The 17,765-nt window shown below is 49.8% G+C and overlaps 2 protein-coding genes across 3 annotated transcripts; one reads left to right on the top strand and one right to left on the bottom strand.

Moving 5' to 3' along the window:
- Positions 1 to 2,097: 2,097 nt before the first annotated feature.
- Positions 2,098 to 6,303, top strand: LOC125511281 (bZIP transcription factor 29). The gene is made up of 5 exons (XM_048676610.2): positions 2,098 to 2,732; positions 2,840 to 4,681; positions 4,840 to 4,972; positions 5,075 to 5,159; positions 5,791 to 6,303. Exons 2-5 carry the CDS (start codon positions 3,975 to 3,977, stop codon positions 6,012 to 6,014), a joined length of 1,149 nt encoding a protein of 382 aa, XP_048532567.2. The 5' UTR covers positions 2,098 to 2,732; positions 2,840 to 3,974; the 3' UTR covers positions 6,015 to 6,303.
- Positions 6,304 to 6,930: 627 nt separating this feature from the next.
- On the bottom strand, positions 6,931 to 12,219 carry LOC125511280 (SMAD/FHA domain-containing protein). 2 transcript variants are annotated; one of them, XM_048676609.2, is made up of 13 exons: positions 11,819 to 12,219; positions 11,159 to 11,334; positions 10,976 to 11,079; positions 10,603 to 10,686; positions 10,402 to 10,505; positions 10,237 to 10,323; positions 9,695 to 9,897; positions 9,146 to 9,347; positions 9,003 to 9,053; positions 8,820 to 8,918; positions 8,643 to 8,702; positions 8,267 to 8,391; positions 6,931 to 8,169 (listed from the first exon to the last, which is right to left on the bottom strand). In XM_048676609.2, exons 1-13 carry the CDS (start codon positions 12,011 to 12,013, stop codon positions 7,083 to 7,085), a joined length of 2,577 nt encoding a protein of 858 aa, XP_048532566.2. In that variant the 5' UTR covers positions 12,014 to 12,219; the 3' UTR covers positions 6,931 to 7,082. The 2 variants fall into 2 exon arrangements, with proteins under 2 accessions (XP_048532566.2, XP_048532565.2); XM_048676608.2 differs by having other exon boundaries at positions 8,267 to 8,388.
- Between the last annotated feature and the right edge of the window lie 5,546 nt (positions 12,220 to 17,765).

Here is a 17,765-nt window from a genome sequence, read left to right as displayed (position 1 = left end):
TTAAGTGTAATGATAGTCCTAAAACAACATTGAGGGTATGATGTTAGAAGAATGATCATATCAAATCAGCCCAATACTTTTCTGTTATACTTTGTGATTATCTCGTCTGAATCATCTTTCATAACATAGAGTGTTAGCATGTGTTTTAGTTCCTCAGACCATGAGAGTTTTTCGGTTACTTCCTACCAGACGGTGGGCTTTGGGGTTGCTCAAACGTCATCTGTAACAAGGTGATCATAACGACAACTTTCAGGCTCACCGAAAAGTTTGACAAGTGACCGGATACCTCGAGAGTGGGATTTGCTCTTCTGACAATGGAGAAATATTCTTAGGGCCCTCTCGGTGCGACGACATCCATCATCGTCTGGCCAGACACACGTGACTATGTCACAGGGATGTCAGAACACGTCAACGAGAAAGAAGAACAGAACCGGTAACATGAGCAATGGTATAGTGAGCATGGTGATGACTCAGGAGGATACCGATGCACAGCGGGTTTTGTAAAGTATCGCGAAGCAAAGGGAACCTCACATGATAACCAAATGTTCACTCGAATATCATTCATGTAATCATAGGGACCGATATGGATGTCCATGATTCTGCTATCGGTCACTGCATATAGGGGTCACAAGCTTAAGGTAATCACGATCTACTGAGTTTTAGTGGGATGGGAGTGATGAGAATATATTTGTGATATTGTTTCATTAATATCTGAAATAGTTCCGAGAGGTTTCAGAAGTGTTTCGGGGTCACCCGTAGGGTTTCGGTGAATATCGAGTAATACAGTGTATTGCCGATTAATATATATATATATATAGGTGGAAAATGTTTCTAGGGATGTTTAAATTATATATATAGTGGTTTGAAATTATTTAGAACATTTTATATTTAATTTAAATATCAGTGGGCCTTAAAAGGCCAAGTAGTGGAAGGAGATATGGGCCACAAAGGCCCATATGGAAGTGCCCCCCCTCCTTTCCTTATGGGGGGGGGGTCCTACTTGGGAGGGGAGTGGAACTCCCCCCCCCCCCAAGGCTACCGCACCAAGGGGGACTCTTTCCCCCTTGGTGGCTGGCCTCTCCCTCCCCTCTAACCTATATATACTAGAGGATTTCCACCCTATGTGCATACAAGTTTTGGAGCCTCCTCTAGTTGATCTAGTTCTAGTTCTTGTTGGTCCTAGTTGACTAATTAGAGCTAGCCCTAGCCACCTCTAGTATTTATAATTAGAAAGGCAAGTGTTTAGTTTTATAGTGCTCCCACACTGTAATTCTCCTGCCTTGGCCCCTCTTGATAGTGTGGTTGCCCTACGACTCAAATCAAATCAAAATAAAACCTTCGAGTAGCCAGAAAACATAACCTTTGATCTTTTTTAAGTGGGGGGGCGGGGTCAACCATCTCAACAAAAAACGTCCAAGGAACCAAACACCTGAGATAAACCTTAGCAATCGTCATTAATTCCACTAACCACATTGTCACCACACTGAAATACCATTTAGAAATAAATGAACTTCCAATAGTGTCTAGTGTTATTATCACCTTCTATAATATATGTTTCTTTACATTTTTGCACACATTTCAGTGGCTAAAGATGTAGTAATGTGGAAACAAGAATTTACAGGGAAAGCAACACACTCATGATGTTGCACAAGAGGTGCATTCGAGCATACACTGTGACCACTACTATTTTAGGAAACTAATATGGAGCAAACATTCTAAATAATGTCCCTAATAGCGTGACAACGGTGCCACTGTACAATCACCTGGTGTTGCAACGTGGATGAGATTACTGTGATATCATGGGTGCGTGGATGTTGTTTTCGGCCATTGAGCAATAATGCGCTGCACGAGTGCCCTTCTTTAAGAAAAATCAACGCCGGTAAATATGTAGGTAAAAATATGATACACAAATGTGGTTTAACAATTGTGTTAGTCGTATATGAGAAATCCATATTTTTTGCATTTTAGGTTGTTGATGGCCATTCGGCGGTGACACACTCAACCCAACTGTCCATGCGCATGTCGACAATGTCGTTGACGTGTATCCTACCCCTCCACCACCCCGCCTCATTATATCTGCCCCTCCCCTCCTCATCCCTCTCGCGTTTCTCCACCTACCCAGAGCCCTTTCTCCACCAGATCTGACGGCCTCATGGCTAGGTTCGGCTATTCCTCGAGGGGACGGAGGCACTGTCGACCTCCTCTCATGGCTTTCCTCGGCATAGTCGCCGTCATGGTCTTCCTTTATGACGAATTCTGCTCGGTTCGTCCCGAAGGTACCCTTCAAAATAACCCCCCTTCCTATTCATTGCATTCCCTAGAGATTTTCTCTCCTTTCGGTTCTTGGCACCGCGGTGGTCCTAGGCCCTCAGCTAAGGTCTGCATCTGGGATCCCACTGGTTCGAAGCCCCTTCCATATCCCTTAGTCTCCTGTCAGGCTCTCCCCATCCCATTTACGAAGACACAAGAGATCTTATTTATACGAAGATTTGGCGCTTCAGTTTTGATTTCAAGGAAACTGAAGCAGGCAATCGTGGAACCGCATGCCCTATCTTCCATGGATTGGTGTCGATTCTCTTCGCTCGAGTCGAGGAATGTATCATGCCCCATCTTCTGCTCTGGCTTGAGTGGAGTCTCATCTGAAATCCCGCGTGTGTCTAGAGGCAGTCATCCCTCTCAACCTCCTTCACTGGAGGCATACATCGTGGTCTTTGGATCCAGATCTTCGCCAAGTAGGTCTTCGTCGTTGGTTCATATTCCAGAGTTATGCCACCAACCGTACGAGGGACTTATTTCTCTCCTACTTATGATGCTCTGTGTGATCCTCGTCATCGACGAGCTCGCGCCCTTCCTTGTCCAGAGGCTATCAGATGAAGTTGTCCTTGTCCTCTTTTCGGTGGGCGGCCATCATCTTCATCACCGGCGTTCAGCTATGGGCCCCGTATGATTGCGGCCTCTCCCTGCACAGCTGGGTGGCACAAGTTATCTGGTGCGTTGTTGTAATTTGCCCCCTTGTGTGTATGTTATTTACTTCTTGTAAATAAATAATAATTGAAGGTCTTTTATTTTCAAAAAAATAAAATCCCATCGCTTATCTCTTCCACGGGTCATTGATGAGGATCCACCTGGCCTGCCTTTTATCGACGTACCAAAAAAATATTTTTTGGTAAGCCAATAAATGACTACCAAATAAGTTTTTATTACAAAATAAAATCTTTTTTATACTACTACATTTAATATTGACAGATAATCATGAGCTAACGTATTAGCATATTTATACCCCGTTGTGACGCAAAGTTTTTTTTTTTGAGATGCACGCAAAGTATATACTATCTTTTTATAAAGAAGAGAGAGAAAACGTGTTTTCTACCGCTTATTTCTTCGGGGGGGGCCACCGACGAGGCCCCAGCTGGAATGGACACGCGGACGCCGCCCGCTTGCATCCCTAACTGAGGTGACACGTGGCACATGGTCCATAGGGTAAGCCCCGCAGGTAACATAGGTGCTGGATCACGAGGCCGCCCCACAGCCGTCCATCCGATGATCCGTAGGCAGGAAGTTTCCGCTGCCGCAAGCGGCCACTGCCAGTCGATGCGTACTAGCCACGGCCAGGGCAGCAGTACACTGAATGCCGCTGGAGCTTGCCAAAAAAACGGTGCGTCGCCAGGCTGTGAGCCGCGGTGCAAAAGTGGCGGCTTGCGAGGCCCAGGCGAGCTCACCAAAGGCAAGCAAACGGGCCGGGCGGGCGGGCGAGCGATCGAACACGCGCACCGCGCACGCACGAGCCACCGGCACCGTCCCAACGGACGGCGATTAAAGGCCTCCTTAAAAGCGCGTCGTCTCCCACCGCTCCCAACCTCGCGATTCGATCCATCACCACCGTCTCGACCAGCACGACCCATTTCCGCCGCCGGCGCTGCTTGCTTTGCACTACTACCACGGCGGACGTCCCCGGCGCGAGCGGGCAGGTAAGCATGGAGCGCATTGGCGAGGCCCACCAGGTGCACCAGCTGCAGCAGGCGGCGTCGTTCGGCGTGGTCGAGCACTCCGTGGTGGCGGCGGCGGCGGCGGCCAAGCCGAGGGCGCCGGGGCTGCCGCCGACGCCGCCCGCGTCCTTCGCCGGGCAGCGGGGTGGTGCGGGCGGCGACGTGTGCATGGACGACTCCTCGGGGGCGGCGGGGCGCAAGCAGGTCGTGCCGGCGCACCGCCGGTCCCGCAGCGAGGTGCCGTTCGCGGGCTACTTCCCGCCGCCGACGCACCAGCTGCCGCAGCCCAAGGCGGAGGCCGGGGGCTGGGGCGACGGTGCCGGCGGCGACGACCTCTTCAACTCGTACCTGAACCTGGAGGGGATGGACGTGCTCAACTCCTCGTCGCCCGACAGCAGCGCCAAGGCCGACAGCAGCGAGAACGGCGACTCCGAGGAGTGGGTCGGCGCGGGCGTCAAGAGGAGCGCCGCCGGGGAGCCGGCGATGGCCGGGCGGCACGCCCGGAGCCTGTCCGTGGACAGCCTCATGGGGAGGTTCAACTTCGCCTCCCCCGGCGGCGCCGCCGCCAACGGCGCGGGGGGCATGTTCAGCCTGGAGTTCGGCAGCGGCGAGTTCTCCCCGGCCGAGATGAAGAAGATCATGGCCGACGAGAAGCTGGCCGAGATGGCCCTCGCCGACCCCAAGCGCGTCAAGAGGTACGTACGTCGTAATCCATTCGAACATCGCCTCAACCAATCAATCGATCAAGATCGCGAATCCTTGCCAAAGCTTCGCCATTGATGATCGGCGATTGCTGCTTGCCTAAAACGTGCTGTGGATTACGGAACTGAGATCGAGTTTGGATTGTGCGCAGGGTGCTGGCGAACCGGCAGTCGGCGGCGCGGTCCAAGGAGCGCAAGATGCGGTACATCGTGGAGCTGGAGCAGAAGGTGCAGATCCTGCAGACGGAGGCCACCACGCTCGCCGCGCAGATCAACCTCCTGCAGGTACACCATCTTCTTCCTCCTCTCGACCTCGTGCAACATCCATCCATTTTTATCTCATTGACTGAAATTGAGTTGACTGATGGTTCGAATTCGATGGCGCAGCGCGACTCGTCGGCGGTGGCGACGCAGAACAACGAGCTGAGGTTCCGGCTGCAGGCCATGGAGCAGCAGGCGCAGCTGCGCGATGGTGCGTTGCGTGTCCCCTCTCTCTCCCACACCCTGCTTGTCGTGCGTACAACATCCGCTCGTCAACGTCCGTCCGTCCGATCCATCCATCCACTCATCCATCCACCGATGTGCTTGGCACTAGACTAGAGTCTACATAGATGGTCCTTATCGTATCACGGCTCCTGACGTTGACATGTTTATCTGCGTGTCCTAGTCGTACGTGTGCTCCGCTCACGACCGCAGCTCTGAATTCCCTCGGTAGGTACGCAGGTAGCTCCCTCCATGCCGGTAGTCGTTGGCATGTAGTCTAGCGTCTAAGTACTAATCCATTACGGATGTGCTTGGCACTTGACAATGATCAAGCACCAAGATTTGCTTCTGTTTTAAAATTGACTCTTCAGATAAAATATGCTGCTTTCTCTCATCATGTTGTTAGTTGCTACCATAGAGTAGAGTAGAATAGATTGATTTGCACTCCAGAGTCTTCATTCGTACTCTAATTTTGGAAGTGTTTCTTTAACCGCTCGGGTGGCATGTGCTGCCTTAGTCCGAGTCCACGTATCTCCAGAGTCTTCATTCATGATTTTGCAAGTGTTTCTTTTAAACTCATGGTTCTGACATTCAGTTCTTCTCCTTGTGTGCTTGAGCAGCTCTGAACGAGGCGCTGACAGGCGAGGTCCAGCGCCTCAAGATCGCGACCATCGAGCTCGGCATCGGCGACTCCTGCTCCTCCAACGGCATGGCCCAGCACAACCTCATGTTTCAGCAGCAGCAGCAGCTGCAGCAGGCTACACCCATACCATTCTACCAGCTGCAGCACCAACAACAGCAGCAGCAGAACGGCACAGCCAACAAGCATGAATCAAGAGAGTGATGGCGATGATGGCAGAAGCATTTGATTGGACTAGAGAAGAAACATTGCAGATTGCAGACACCAAAGGAAAACTTTGGTTTAGAGTTGAACTGTGAATTCATGTGGTTTTATTGACTCTTTTGTTTTAATGTCGTCGTTAATAATCGTTGTTGTTTTCCAGGCAGTGAGCCCTGCCTGTACTTTCTTTTTCTTTCTTATTATGTTCATTGGTTCTGTGGATATGTTACCTTTCAGTCACCAAAACTGGTGGAGCAGTAGTTGATTAATAACATATTCTTTTGTAGAACTAGTTTCTATTTGTTGGGTATTTTCTGCCTCTTCGTCGCTTCGGAATACACCTAACATCTCTGTTCCTAAATACAAGATGTTTTGGCCTATAAGTGAAATAGCGTGCGATTTCAAAAAAAAAAAATGCCATGCTTTACCACATTCTTATTTAGACAAAATATGAATGCGGTAAGCATGGCATTTTAATTTTTTTTGAAATCGCACACTATTTCACTTATATTTGTTATTATCCGACTCCTACAGTTATACTATCTTCAGACAAACACCCATGGGTTTGTAGGTACTCCCTCCGTTTTTATTTACTCCAATCAGCTTTGACTGAAGTCAAACTTTTTGGAGTTTAATCAAGTTTGTAGAAAACAATACAAACATTGACAATAATAAACGTATATGGTGCAAAAATATATTCAATAGTGAATCTAATGGTATTGATTTGGTGGTGTATATGTTAACATATTTTTCTACAAACTTGATAAAGTTTATAAAAATTGACTTTAGACAAAAGCTAACATGCAAAGTAATTAAAAATGGAGGGAGTACATATAACTACTTAACTGGAGTAATAACAATTGCCATGATATTCCCTTTTAAGAATCCATAGAACGAATGTCATGGCAATGCCAAAAACTAACAACAAGAACTAGATATTTCAGATTGGACTAGTGATACAAAGAAGTCAGAAGCACAAGGAGACACAATGATAAATGCTCATAAACCGACTCAAAGGGTGCAGAAACTTAAAAATCGACATATGTACGAGGAAATCAGTTGTTTTTAGGCCTAACCCACAGAGTCCTCAACCATGGCTTCACTGTCAATATCTGCATCCCCGGCCTCGCTACCGTCCCGAGTCTCAGCATCAGACTCACTATCTTCAACGAAGTTTCCTGGAAGCTTCTTTTCAGGATCAAGAAGTCCAATCATATGATTAATAGCACGACGACCATCCGCATTAGTCTGGCTACCCGCTGAGTGGCCATCAGAGTTCACCAAACTGGTCAGGGCATCAGCTGCTGTTCTTTCCCCTGCGTCATCATCGTGTCCTTCAGAGGGGTCACCACCCACGTCTTCCGAGCAGCACGGAGACTCATTCTCCCCATTGACAGACGGTCCTGTTTCCACTGCCCAGCTACCGGCAACTTCTGAGGCCAACAGATCAGCTGTGCGAATAGTTCCATCCTGCGTGTCGTCAGGTTTGCTCGCAGAGCAGTCGCCCTCATGTTTCCCTTCAGAACACTGACCAATGCCATCTTTGAGGGTTAGGGATTGCTGTTCCTCATTAACTAGTGGCTGCCCTCCGTCTTTTGGAATCAAGTTAGATTCCTCGGTTTCTTGTTGTGCCTGCATTTCATCCTCTAGCTGCAAAGTCTCTCCCCCCATAACGCTGTTAATGGAATTATGATCATTGCAGCCAACATTACCGATTTGGCTTTCAGTCTCCAGAACTTGCTCGGTCTCTTGCTCAGGAGCTGTTGCAGTGTGGTCACCATGAGAATCAGATCCGATTTTCTCTATTGTCCTTTCTGGACTGGTGCACTCTAAGTCTTGAGTGCCCCCTTCAATTCTGGTACCACCGTCCTGCTGCTCGGTCATTTCTTCATCGGTGGAACTATGTTCACTTGCTTGGGTATTCTCTGCTGAAGCACCCGACATTGTATCTTTTGCATAGTCTACTGGCTTTGCACGGGCAACATCGGTGTTCACATTTGCTACTGGTACTTCATTGAGATCAAGACCCAGCAAGGTGCTCTCATAGTTCTCTTCGTCCTCTAAAGTTCTCTGCATAGCCTTAAGCTGTTCCTGCTGTTTCGCAAATAGAGAAGAGATCTCTTCCGTAGTTGAATAGAAAGCACGCAGTTGGGTCTCTCTGCAATTAGCAACAGAGGAAAGGGATTGTAGAAAAAGTTAGTTCCACAAGCTTGGACTCATATTGCCTATATATGATGCTGAAATTAAATGCTTACCGTAAAATAACTCTTTCTCTGGCCCCTTGATACCTACGTTTTTCAATTGATAGATCTCTCATTGTAGCAGCTACTTCAAGCTCAAGAGATGAGACCTTTGCCCACGCTTCTTCCCGAGCAGCCTGCTAACGAAGCACATGTATTATCAGATTGTAAGTAGAGGAGTGTAGCCTCTCAAACGATGAATAGAATAAATTTTTGCTGTCTGAAATATATGATACAACTTCGAACCCATGAACACCAGAGGCAAAAGCACAACAGAAAAGGAACTCTGACCTTATGAAGAAAGCAAAAGAAAACCAATATAATTTGCTCATGTGATGAAACATCAGAGAAACAGAAAGAGTCCCATTATGTGACTGGAACATTTTTCTACCTTTTCGTTTTCAAGTTCTTTCTTGAGCTTTCGCAGTTCAGTTTCCAGATTATCAGATTTCTACAATTGCAACAGCAAGAAATAGAAAAAAAATGTTATACACAATTACAAAAGATAAAAATACTTTTCACAGATGTAAATTGTACAAAGTATAACATGTGCGGAACCTCATGATACCTTTTGACTTTTAGCAGACACGAGTTGCTCATCCTGGAGTTGAGTTTCCAGTTCTCGCACTTTTTTCTCAGATGTTACAAGGCTTTCACGAGAGTCTTCCTGCATGAGAGTGCAGCAGTTGAAGTACAGTAATGGAACGACATAACTTAATATGAATAATGCAACCAAAATAATTGTGCATACCAGCTTAGACCTCAATGCTTCCACAAGCAAACGGGTTTCCTTTTCCGATTCCTGAAAAATAATGAAACTCTATTTTAAGTATGTGATATCACGAACATGAATTAGTCACCTGAACTTTGACTAGAATTGGAAGAGGGTTAAACCTGAAGCTTGACGATATACTCTTTCTGTTCCTTTTGTTGTTTAAGGTAAGCCTCTGTCTGTCTCTTCATTTCGTCTTGAGCCTCTGCTTGTACTTTATGCAGCGCAGATTTAAGGTCTTCTGTAGCCTTATCACGCTCCTCTATTCTTAAGTTTCTCTCCTCGCTTAGCTGTTCCTCAAGCTCACATATATTTACCTTTTGGCTGCAAGCATTTCAACTTTATATAAGTGGTGCTAGTACCAGAGCTCATACATGGCAAAAAAAACTAATTTATTTATTTTCATAAGGTTAACCCTTCATCAGCGGAACAACAAAAGTGCAGTATGGAAACTTAGAGTTGGCCTGTTCGGAACGCATTTCACAGCTTATTTGTAGGGAATATAGCAATTCCTCTGGACTTCCTCCTATCAAAATCATGATTCCTACCCAGGAGTTTTTTCACAGATTATGGAATATATGCACCCTTATGATATAGAAAGTTACAAGCAAAATCCTCTGTATTGTCAGAGTGGGGGTGCAAAAAATCGATCCAACAGCTATGAAGCTCACCTGTGAATTATCTCGTCAGCATCAGCACGTGATTGCTTAGATGCACTAAGCCTCTCATCCAGATCTTTAATGGAATTCTGCAACTCTGTGTTTAATGTACTAAGAGAATCTAGCTGTTTCTGTTTCCCCTCTAGTGCTAGCTGAAGAGATTTAGTTTGCTCGAGATAAGAACTTGATGTAGTTTCTTTGAACTCCTTTAGTTCCTGCATCATCAGATTTGCACCAAAAATTTGGTTACAGGGAAGGGCAGTCATGCGTATAATTTGATAATCATATAGTTGCTGAAAACAGATGGATAAGTTTAATCGAAAAGGGACCAAAATGTTTACATTTGAAATCGGAATACATACTAGTGTATTACATCAACAAGGCAGTAAATATAACTTGGCAACACCAACAATCTTTCTTGACATTAGAATATACAAGAGCATTATTGTCTTATTACATTGACTGAAGAAAAAATAGAAATGACCCTGTGACATGCGGTACACTCATGTATCCTCCAAAACTATAAGCAAGCAATTATCTGTGTTTGTAGATACCTTTTCATGCTGCGCTTCAGCTGTTTTGCTTTCAGCTCTCAATGTCTCAATTGTCACAACATGTGCCTCGAGTTGTTCCCTGAGCTCCTGCATGGATTTTAGCTTCATAAGATAATGGAGATACAAGGGAGATTAACTTTTGCCATCTTGAAGGAGCAAACTTACTGCATTAGATTTTTCTAGTCTTCGAATATCATCTAGTGAAACAGGACCATCAGATGAACCAATGCCCAGACCTTTTAGCCTCTTGCTTTCAGAACCAACCTCCCCTTTAGGATCAAGTACAAATGGACGGCCATATCTCAGAACATGCAGTGTAGTTGCGAAATGTGATGAGCAAACATAGGACACCATATTCCCTCTTACCTGATTTTCTTTTGAGTATGGTAGTACCATTCCCTACGCAGCTGACCGCATTAACTTCCCGATAGACAAATGCATAAGAGGCATCTGTAAAATCAATATACAAGTTAAATGGGCATCAACAGGTAATATCACTTCTATAAAATTAGAGTGTTCATGCATGCAAGAGAAACCAGAAGCATGACAGTGACAACATAATTAAGTGCACGGAAGTAAATAAGGAGGGACGGGCACAAAATGTGAGGAAACACGAAAAATGCTTATAGAGAACAGCAAGCCAGACAGCACAGACCAGGTACAGACCAATGGATAACATACCCCAACAAAACCAACGAGGATTAGACTAGTAAAAGCGGAATAAGCAGAAGCATTTTACCGTGATGAGGAGGTTGGGTAAATGATATGATGTCCCCATGATTAAGCTTGGTTGGAGGTGATCGTTTCGTAACCTTATTCCAGTTGACATATGTGCCATTCGTGCTGCACAGATACAGCAAGTTAATTTAAGAAAAGGAAATTATTGTTGTCAGATAGAGCAAGATCCAGAAGCAAAAGAAACCTCGTGTCCTTGAGGTAAACAGGCACAGGTTCATCGCGTTGCAGCTCCCCTATCACAGTGTCCTTATATATCTTGCAATGATTCCCACTGACTGCCAAAACAGAAATCCTGAAGCGCGGGTTCTCGGTCGTGCGGCCCAGAATGTGCTCGTCAGCACTCAAAAGAATGTTCATCCCCTAAGATTCCAATCAGCAAATTTATGCCTCCTCATTACAATGGTGGTATGCATAACACAAGTAAAGGCCACTATGTCTCAACTCTCAACCATTGACTAATCAACAACATATGTCTGAGCTTATGCCAAGAAAGTTCCTTGAAGGCAAAGCTTTGCACTACGAATTAGACCAAGCCGGCTATTCGCCGCACATACAGCTTACTAGCAGAACCAAAGCTGCTAGACTGTTACTCTAGTGGTATCAACAATTAAGCAGATAACTGTACCAGGGCCAGACATGCGAGGTAAATTCTTCACAGGTAAAGAGTACAATGCCTGTTTCTGTCCATGGACCATGGGTGGTATTGTCCATAAATAAAACAGATTAATCAGCAATGCGGACAGGAACATGGCAGAATGACAGCAATGCCGAGTACCCCACCCAAAAATAAAAAGACGAAATATTGGGTTCTGGGTCTAGGGTTTAAGAATGGGAGGGAGTGGACCTCGGCGCGGAGGCGGGCCTTCTTGGAGATGGCGGTGAGGACGGCCCAGACGCCGGGCTCCGGGTTCTGCACGGGCTGGTCGGCGAACTTGCGCGCGACGGCACGCATCTCGTCGGCGCCCACCGGCGAGGGCTTGGGCGGGGTGCAGGAGACGGGCGACTCGGCCTTGGAAGCCATCTTGGGCGTCACCAGCATATCAGGCGCGCGCGTGGGGGGCGCGGCCGGCCGGCGGCGGAAGAGCGGGCCGGGATAGCGGGGAGGGGCGGGGAAGGGGGGACGGCGGCGGCGCGAGTGGGGTGGTGGCAGTTGGTGGGCGCGGGGCCGACGGCGGAACCCCTCGGCGTGGGGGCCGCGTGGCGTGGAGTTGGGCTGGTGGGGTGCCTCGGAGAGGGCGCAGAGGGTTATGATTTGCGCGGGTGAAGGTTAAGATTAGTTGAGAGGATTTGCGGGAAGATGATGGTGACTGTGTTGTGTTTGAGAAGGAACCGAACTGATTGGGATGGTCAAGAGACACGGCGCGTTTGGCAACTGGAAATGGCGATTTAGTAATTAGTAGCAGAGACATTAAAACTGCGCAACTTTTCATCTCAGGTCATTAACATTCACAACCGTCGGATTTTCGGTGTTAGGACACTTCCGACCGTCCGATCAAGCTCTGTTACAACGATTTTTTTTTTTGCAAGGTGGGCTGGGTAGCTGCTCCCACAACAAAATTGAAGGTATGCGGTTGAGTGGGTCCCCCTCGCTCGCACGAAGCCCCTTGTGGGCTAAATGTCTTGCTTTTCCACAAGAAAAATCGCAAACCATACAGCAAAGCGAAGAAAGCCGCCCCTTCCCCTCACTGACCTCACGTCTCTCTCCCACGATGTATGCGATCATCGCCGCCGCAACTCCGCCAATGTAGGTCCGCTGCACATCCGGTTATCCCCATCGTCGCATCCTCACTTACGCTCTTGCGGAAACGATGGTGACCTAGGCGCTCCCTTCCCAGACAAGACCTTCTTCTCGACCTCTCCTTATCTCTACTGACCGACGAACATGTGGTCGCCGTCACAAAGCGTAAGCCGACGAGATCTTGCATTTATCCACAAAGCGCACCGTAATGCCCCTGGATCAGATCTGAGAATTTGGGGTGAGGAAGGAGAGAACAGAGTAGGTGAGGGGCAGACTTGGAGGAAGGGAAAGGAGTTCATTCATCACACGCTGCCGATCTCGTTCGGTGGTTCGTACATTTGTAGCTGCCCCCTTGGGCCACCCTTACATGGCCTCTGGCCCAACGCGCACACACACTGGCCCAAGGCCCACACACATGCACGTTGCAGTTTAGTTATCTGAATAACTAACTGCACTCGTTCAGTCCGCTACTGATGCATCAGTAGGTGTGACATTGTCCTCCTCTTGAGATGGAGCCCCGTCCCAGACGTCGGCTGCTGGATAGCGCTGGCGAATAACATCATAATCTTCCCAGGTGGTGGCTGTAGGTGGCATGTTTGCCCATTGGACACGGAGTTGCACCACTGGTGCATCACCTTTCTTCATCATCCTTCGCTCCAGAATCGCCACGGGCTTTGTTTCACCGCCAGTGAGCTTTGGGACTCGTGGCAGCTCAGCGAAGACTGGAGTGTAATCTGGGGTGAAAGGCTTGAGCTGAGAGACATGAAATACCGGATGGATGCGACTGTCCGGCGGCAACTGTAGGCGATATGCCAGGGTGCCAACCCGCTCTGTCACCTCAAACGGACCGGAGAACTTGTAGGAGAGCTTGCGGCACGGGCGGTTGGCGACTGTTGATTACGCGTACGGCTGCAGCTTGAGGAGAAACTGTTCGCCGACGTCGAAGGCGCGTTCTGCGCGGTGGCGATCGGCTTGCTTCTTGAAACGAGCTTGGGCGCGCGCAAGCTATGTGCGCAGCATCTCGGTGTGCGCTGTCCAGTCCAGTTCGGGCGAGGCCTCTTGATCTTGCAGGGAGGAGCTCAGGTGCGGCGGGCCGCCCAGGTTCGGTTCCTTGCCGTACAGCACCTTGAACGGCGAACACTTGAGCGAGGAGTGGTGAGCGGAGTTGTACTAGAATTCTGCTGCGGGAAGCCACTTGCGCCATTGCCGCGGCGTATCGTGAACTGCGCACCGCAAGTACATCTCGAGGCACTGGTTGACGCGCTCCGTCTGGCCGTCCGTCTGGGGGTGGTACGCCGTGGAGTAGAGCAGTTTGGTGCCGGCAGCGGCAAGCAATTCACGCCACATGGCGCTGGTGAAGATCTTGTCGCGATCCGAGACGATGGAGTGAGGAACGCCGTGCAGCTTGATGACGTGCTCCCAGAATGCTCGGGCAACTTGAACCGCCGTGAAGGGGTGATGAAGAGGGATGAAGTGCGCGTACTTGGTTAGGCGGTTGACGACAACCATGATGGCATCAGACCCCTCGGACTTGGGCAGCCCTTTGACGAAATCCATGGTCAAATCATGCCATGGTTCGGTTGGAATTGGTAGTGGCTGAAGCTTGCCGGCGGGGTGCGTGTGCTCGTGTTTTGCATGCTGACAGACGGCGCATTGCTTGACAAAATCCTCCACGGCGCGCTTTAGGCCCGTCCAAGCAAACAGCTTCCGGACACGATGATACGTGGCCGTTGAGCCGGAGTGGCCACCGACAGCACTGTGATGCAGAGCGGTGATCAACTTGGTCTGCAGCGCAGAGTTGGCCCCGATCCACAGGCGCCCATGTTGTCGGATCACACCATTCTGAAGAGTGCGCCCTTGATCATCAGAAGTGGTGACTGCCAGCTTGGCCAGGAGTTCTTGCGATTCAGGATCGGTTTCATAGGAGTTGGCGACCTCTTGCAACCACTGTGGCTGACAGACCGACAGTGCGTCGAGTGTCAGCAGATGCCCAACCCTGGAAAGCGCGTCAGCGGCGCCATTGTCGATGCCTTTCTTGTACCTGAAGGTGAACTGCAGACCCACCATCTTGGACATGGCCTTGCGCTGCAGCTCAGTCTCCAGCTGTTGATCGCCGAGCGTGTAGAGACTCTTGTGGTCGGTGACGATTTCGAATGGAGCGCGCTGCAAATAAGGCCTCCACTTGTCGATGGCCATCATGACTGCTAAGAACTCCTTTTCATACGTGGACAACTTCTGGTTCTTGATCCCCAAGGCCTTGTTGAGGTAGGCGACGGGGTGGCCGTCCTGGGTGAGCACCGCGCCCACTCCCGTGTCGCACGCGTCGGTCTCGATGGCGAAGGGGCGTGAGAAATCCGGGAGCGCCAGTACTAGCATGCTACCATCGCTTGTTTGAGCATGTCGAACGCCTGCTGGGCCTTGTCGTTCCATTCAAATCCCTTCTTGGTCAGGAGCTGAGTGAGCGGCTTCACGATGATGCCGTAATGCGGGACGAACTTGCGGTAGTAGCCCGTGAGACCAAGAAATCCGCGCAGTTCAGTTGCTGTGGAGGGCATCGGCCATGCTTGCATCGTGCTCGTCTTGCTTGCGTCTGTGGCTACTCCATCCTGGGAAATGACGTGACCCAGGTACTCGATGCTCCTCTGGGCGAACGAACACTTCGACGCCTTGGCGAACAGCTGATGCTCGCGGAGCAGCTCGAGCGTGAGGCGCAGATGTTGTTCGTGTTCCTGCAGGTCAAAGCTGAAGACCAAGATGTCGTCAAGGAAAATGATGATGAACTTATGGACGTAGCGGCCGAATATGCTGTTCATCAGGCATTGGAAGGTGGCCGGCGCGTTGCAAAGACCAAACGGCATCACTCTGAAGTGATAGTGCCCGTGGTGGGTTTTGAATGCCGTTTTTGCTTCGTCCTCTTCGCACATACGGATCTGATGATACCCCGCGCGTAGATCAATTTTAGAAAAGTATTTCGCTCCCGCGAGTTCATCCAGGAGCTCATCCACAATGGGCAGTGGAAATTTGTTCTTGACCGTAGCAGAATTCAGTCGACGAAAGTCAACACAGAAGCGCCAGCTCCCGTCCTTTTTCTTCACCAACAGAACTGGGGCGGCGTACAGACTCATGCTGTGTGTAATGACCCCGGACTGCAACATCTCGTGCACTTGTTGCTTGATTTCATCTTTCTGTGCTGGCGAGTACCGGTATGGTTTGGTGTTGATTGGTGTAGTGCCCGGCTCTAGGTGTATGCCGTGATCATACTGACGATGAGGAGGCAGTGACTTGGGTTCAGCAAATACATCTTGATATTCAGAGAGCACTTTCTGAATGTTGGGAGGTACTGGCTCATTGTTCACCTTAGCTGGTGCCTCAACAGTAACCAGCGCTGCCGTCGAGATGTCATTGGCGACTTCCATTCGGTGAAGTTCATAAACATCCAGTGCAGACGTGGGCGAGAGATTGGTGGTGCGAACCCCTTGCAGCTGCACCATTTTGCCTTCTGTTTCAAAGGATATCCGCTTCAGTTTCCAGTGACAGTTCACCGGACTGTGGTCCGAGAGCCAATCCATGCCCAAAACTGCATCATATGCGCTCAGCTGTAGTACTCGCAGATCCGTGTGGAATGTGTGTCCTGGTACTTGCCATGCCAATTGCTTCACCATCTTGTTACAGTGCAGGCGTTGACCATTTGCTACCCGAACAGAGACGGGTGGCAGAGCTTGAGTATCGACTGCAATGCGCTGAATGAATGCCTCACTGACAAAGCTATGGGAACTGCCCGAGTCCACTAGGAGGAGCATCACTTGATCCCCAACTTGTGCACGGAGACGAACGGTGGCCGGCGCGTCTTCACCGGAAATCGCGTGCTGCGATAGGGTACAGCACTCCGGCTCGGGAGGGGCCGGCTCATCGAGCAACTGCAGCGCATGCACGGTGTCGTCCGAGAGGATCTCGCCGAAATCACCCACCTCGATCATCAGGATTTGTCCCGTGCGCTTGCACTGATGTTCACGGGAGTACTTATCGCCGCAGCGAAAACAGAGTCCATTGGCTCGCGTGAATTCGCGCAGCTGCCGCTCGCGTGCGTATTCGTCTCCGCCCGGTCGTGGGGGAGGCACTGCACGCCCTTGGTTGGAGTTGGGTGTTGCTGGCGGTGGTCTGCCCACCGAAACGATGCGCGGGCGCTGCACCCTTTTCTTCTCCAGTTCGTCTTCCTGAATCCGCGCGAAAACAGCTGCCCGCGTGATGCTTGTTGGGGCTTGCAAACGGACGCCCAGTCGCAGTTCGTCTTTCAGGCCGAGAAGGAACTGGGAGATGAAGAATTGAGTGCTCAAGGTTGGATCCAAGGACAGCAGGTGATACATGGAAGTCTCAAATTGCTGACGATACTCCTGCACGCTCCCTGTCTGACGCAGCTGCACTAGCTGATGCATTTGGACTTCAAATTCTTCAGGTCCGAACTCTGCTTCCACTGCTGTTCTGAAAGCAGGCCATGTCAGAGCAGGATGCGTCTGTCGGTATGCCTGAAGCCACATCGCTGCGAGACCATCCATGTACAGGCCGGCAGTGGTGACCCAACTGTGCTGAGGCACCCGGTAGAGCTCGAAGTAAGAGAGGCAGCGCTCCAGCCAGATGCGCGGCACGTCGCCATCGAAACGAGGGAAGTCGTGCTTGGGCGGCTTGGTGTGGTGCTCAACGCCCCTCTCGTACGCTGTGGGCGAATTTTGCAGCAACAACGGTGGCCCGTGGTTAACCAGGCGAGCGAACGGCAATTGGGCAGCGCCCTCTGTGTAGAGCGGTGGTGGCGGGGGTGGGCGAGTCGTCGGCGGCGGAGGTGGTGGTGCGGGGTGGAAGGGGCCTGAGGTCGTCGACGTCCCTGATGCAGATGCCCCGAGGTTGCTTGTCGCGGCGGGATCGAGAGGCAGAGGGGATTTGCGGGCCTCGTCCACATCCGCTTGTGTGAGATCGATTTGCTTCGCTAAGTGCTTGAGCTCGGTGGAGACTTGGTCGTTGTAGGCGACTTGCGCTTGATGGCGCTCGTCGGCGGTCTTCT

Source organism: Triticum urartu, chromosome 5A (genome assembly GCF_056163025.1).
Source record: "Triticum urartu cultivar PI428250 chromosome 5A, HENAU_Tu73, whole genome shotgun sequence".
Lineage (NCBI taxonomy): Eukaryota > Viridiplantae > Streptophyta > Magnoliopsida > Poales > Poaceae > Triticum > Triticum urartu.
Note: the sequence above shows the minus strand (reverse complement) of the source record. Positions and strands in the feature narration are given on the sequence as shown.

What these genes read in the sequence shown, in the direction of transcription:
- LOC125511281 (XM_048676610.2), top strand. Translation starts at nt 3,975, where the DNA reads ATGGAGCGCATTGGCGAGGCCCACCAGGTGCACCAGCTGCAGCAGGCG. An exon ending in GACCCCAAGCGCGTCAAGAG is followed by an intron (nt 4,682 to 4,839) that starts GTACGTACGTCG and finishes GATTGTGCGCAG; the next exon opens with GGTGCTGGCGAACCGGCAGT. An exon ending in CGCAGATCAACCTCCTGCAG is followed by an intron (nt 4,973 to 5,074) that starts GTACACCATCTT and finishes TCGATGGCGCAG; the next exon opens with CGCGACTCGTCGGCGGTGGC.
- LOC125511280 (XM_048676609.2), bottom strand. Translation starts at nt 12,013, where the DNA reads ATGCTGGTGACGCCCAAGATGGCTTCCAAGGCCGAGTCGCCCGTCTCC. An exon ending in CTGAAGCGCAGCATGAAAAG is followed by an intron (nt 9,898 to 10,236) that starts GTATCTACAAAC and finishes CTGATGATGCAG; the next exon opens with GAACTAAAGGAGTTCAAAGA. An exon ending in AGTATATCGTCAAGCTTCAG is followed by an intron (nt 9,054 to 9,145) that starts GTTTAACCCTCT and finishes ATTATTTTTCAG; the next exon opens with GAATCGGAAAAGGAAACCCG.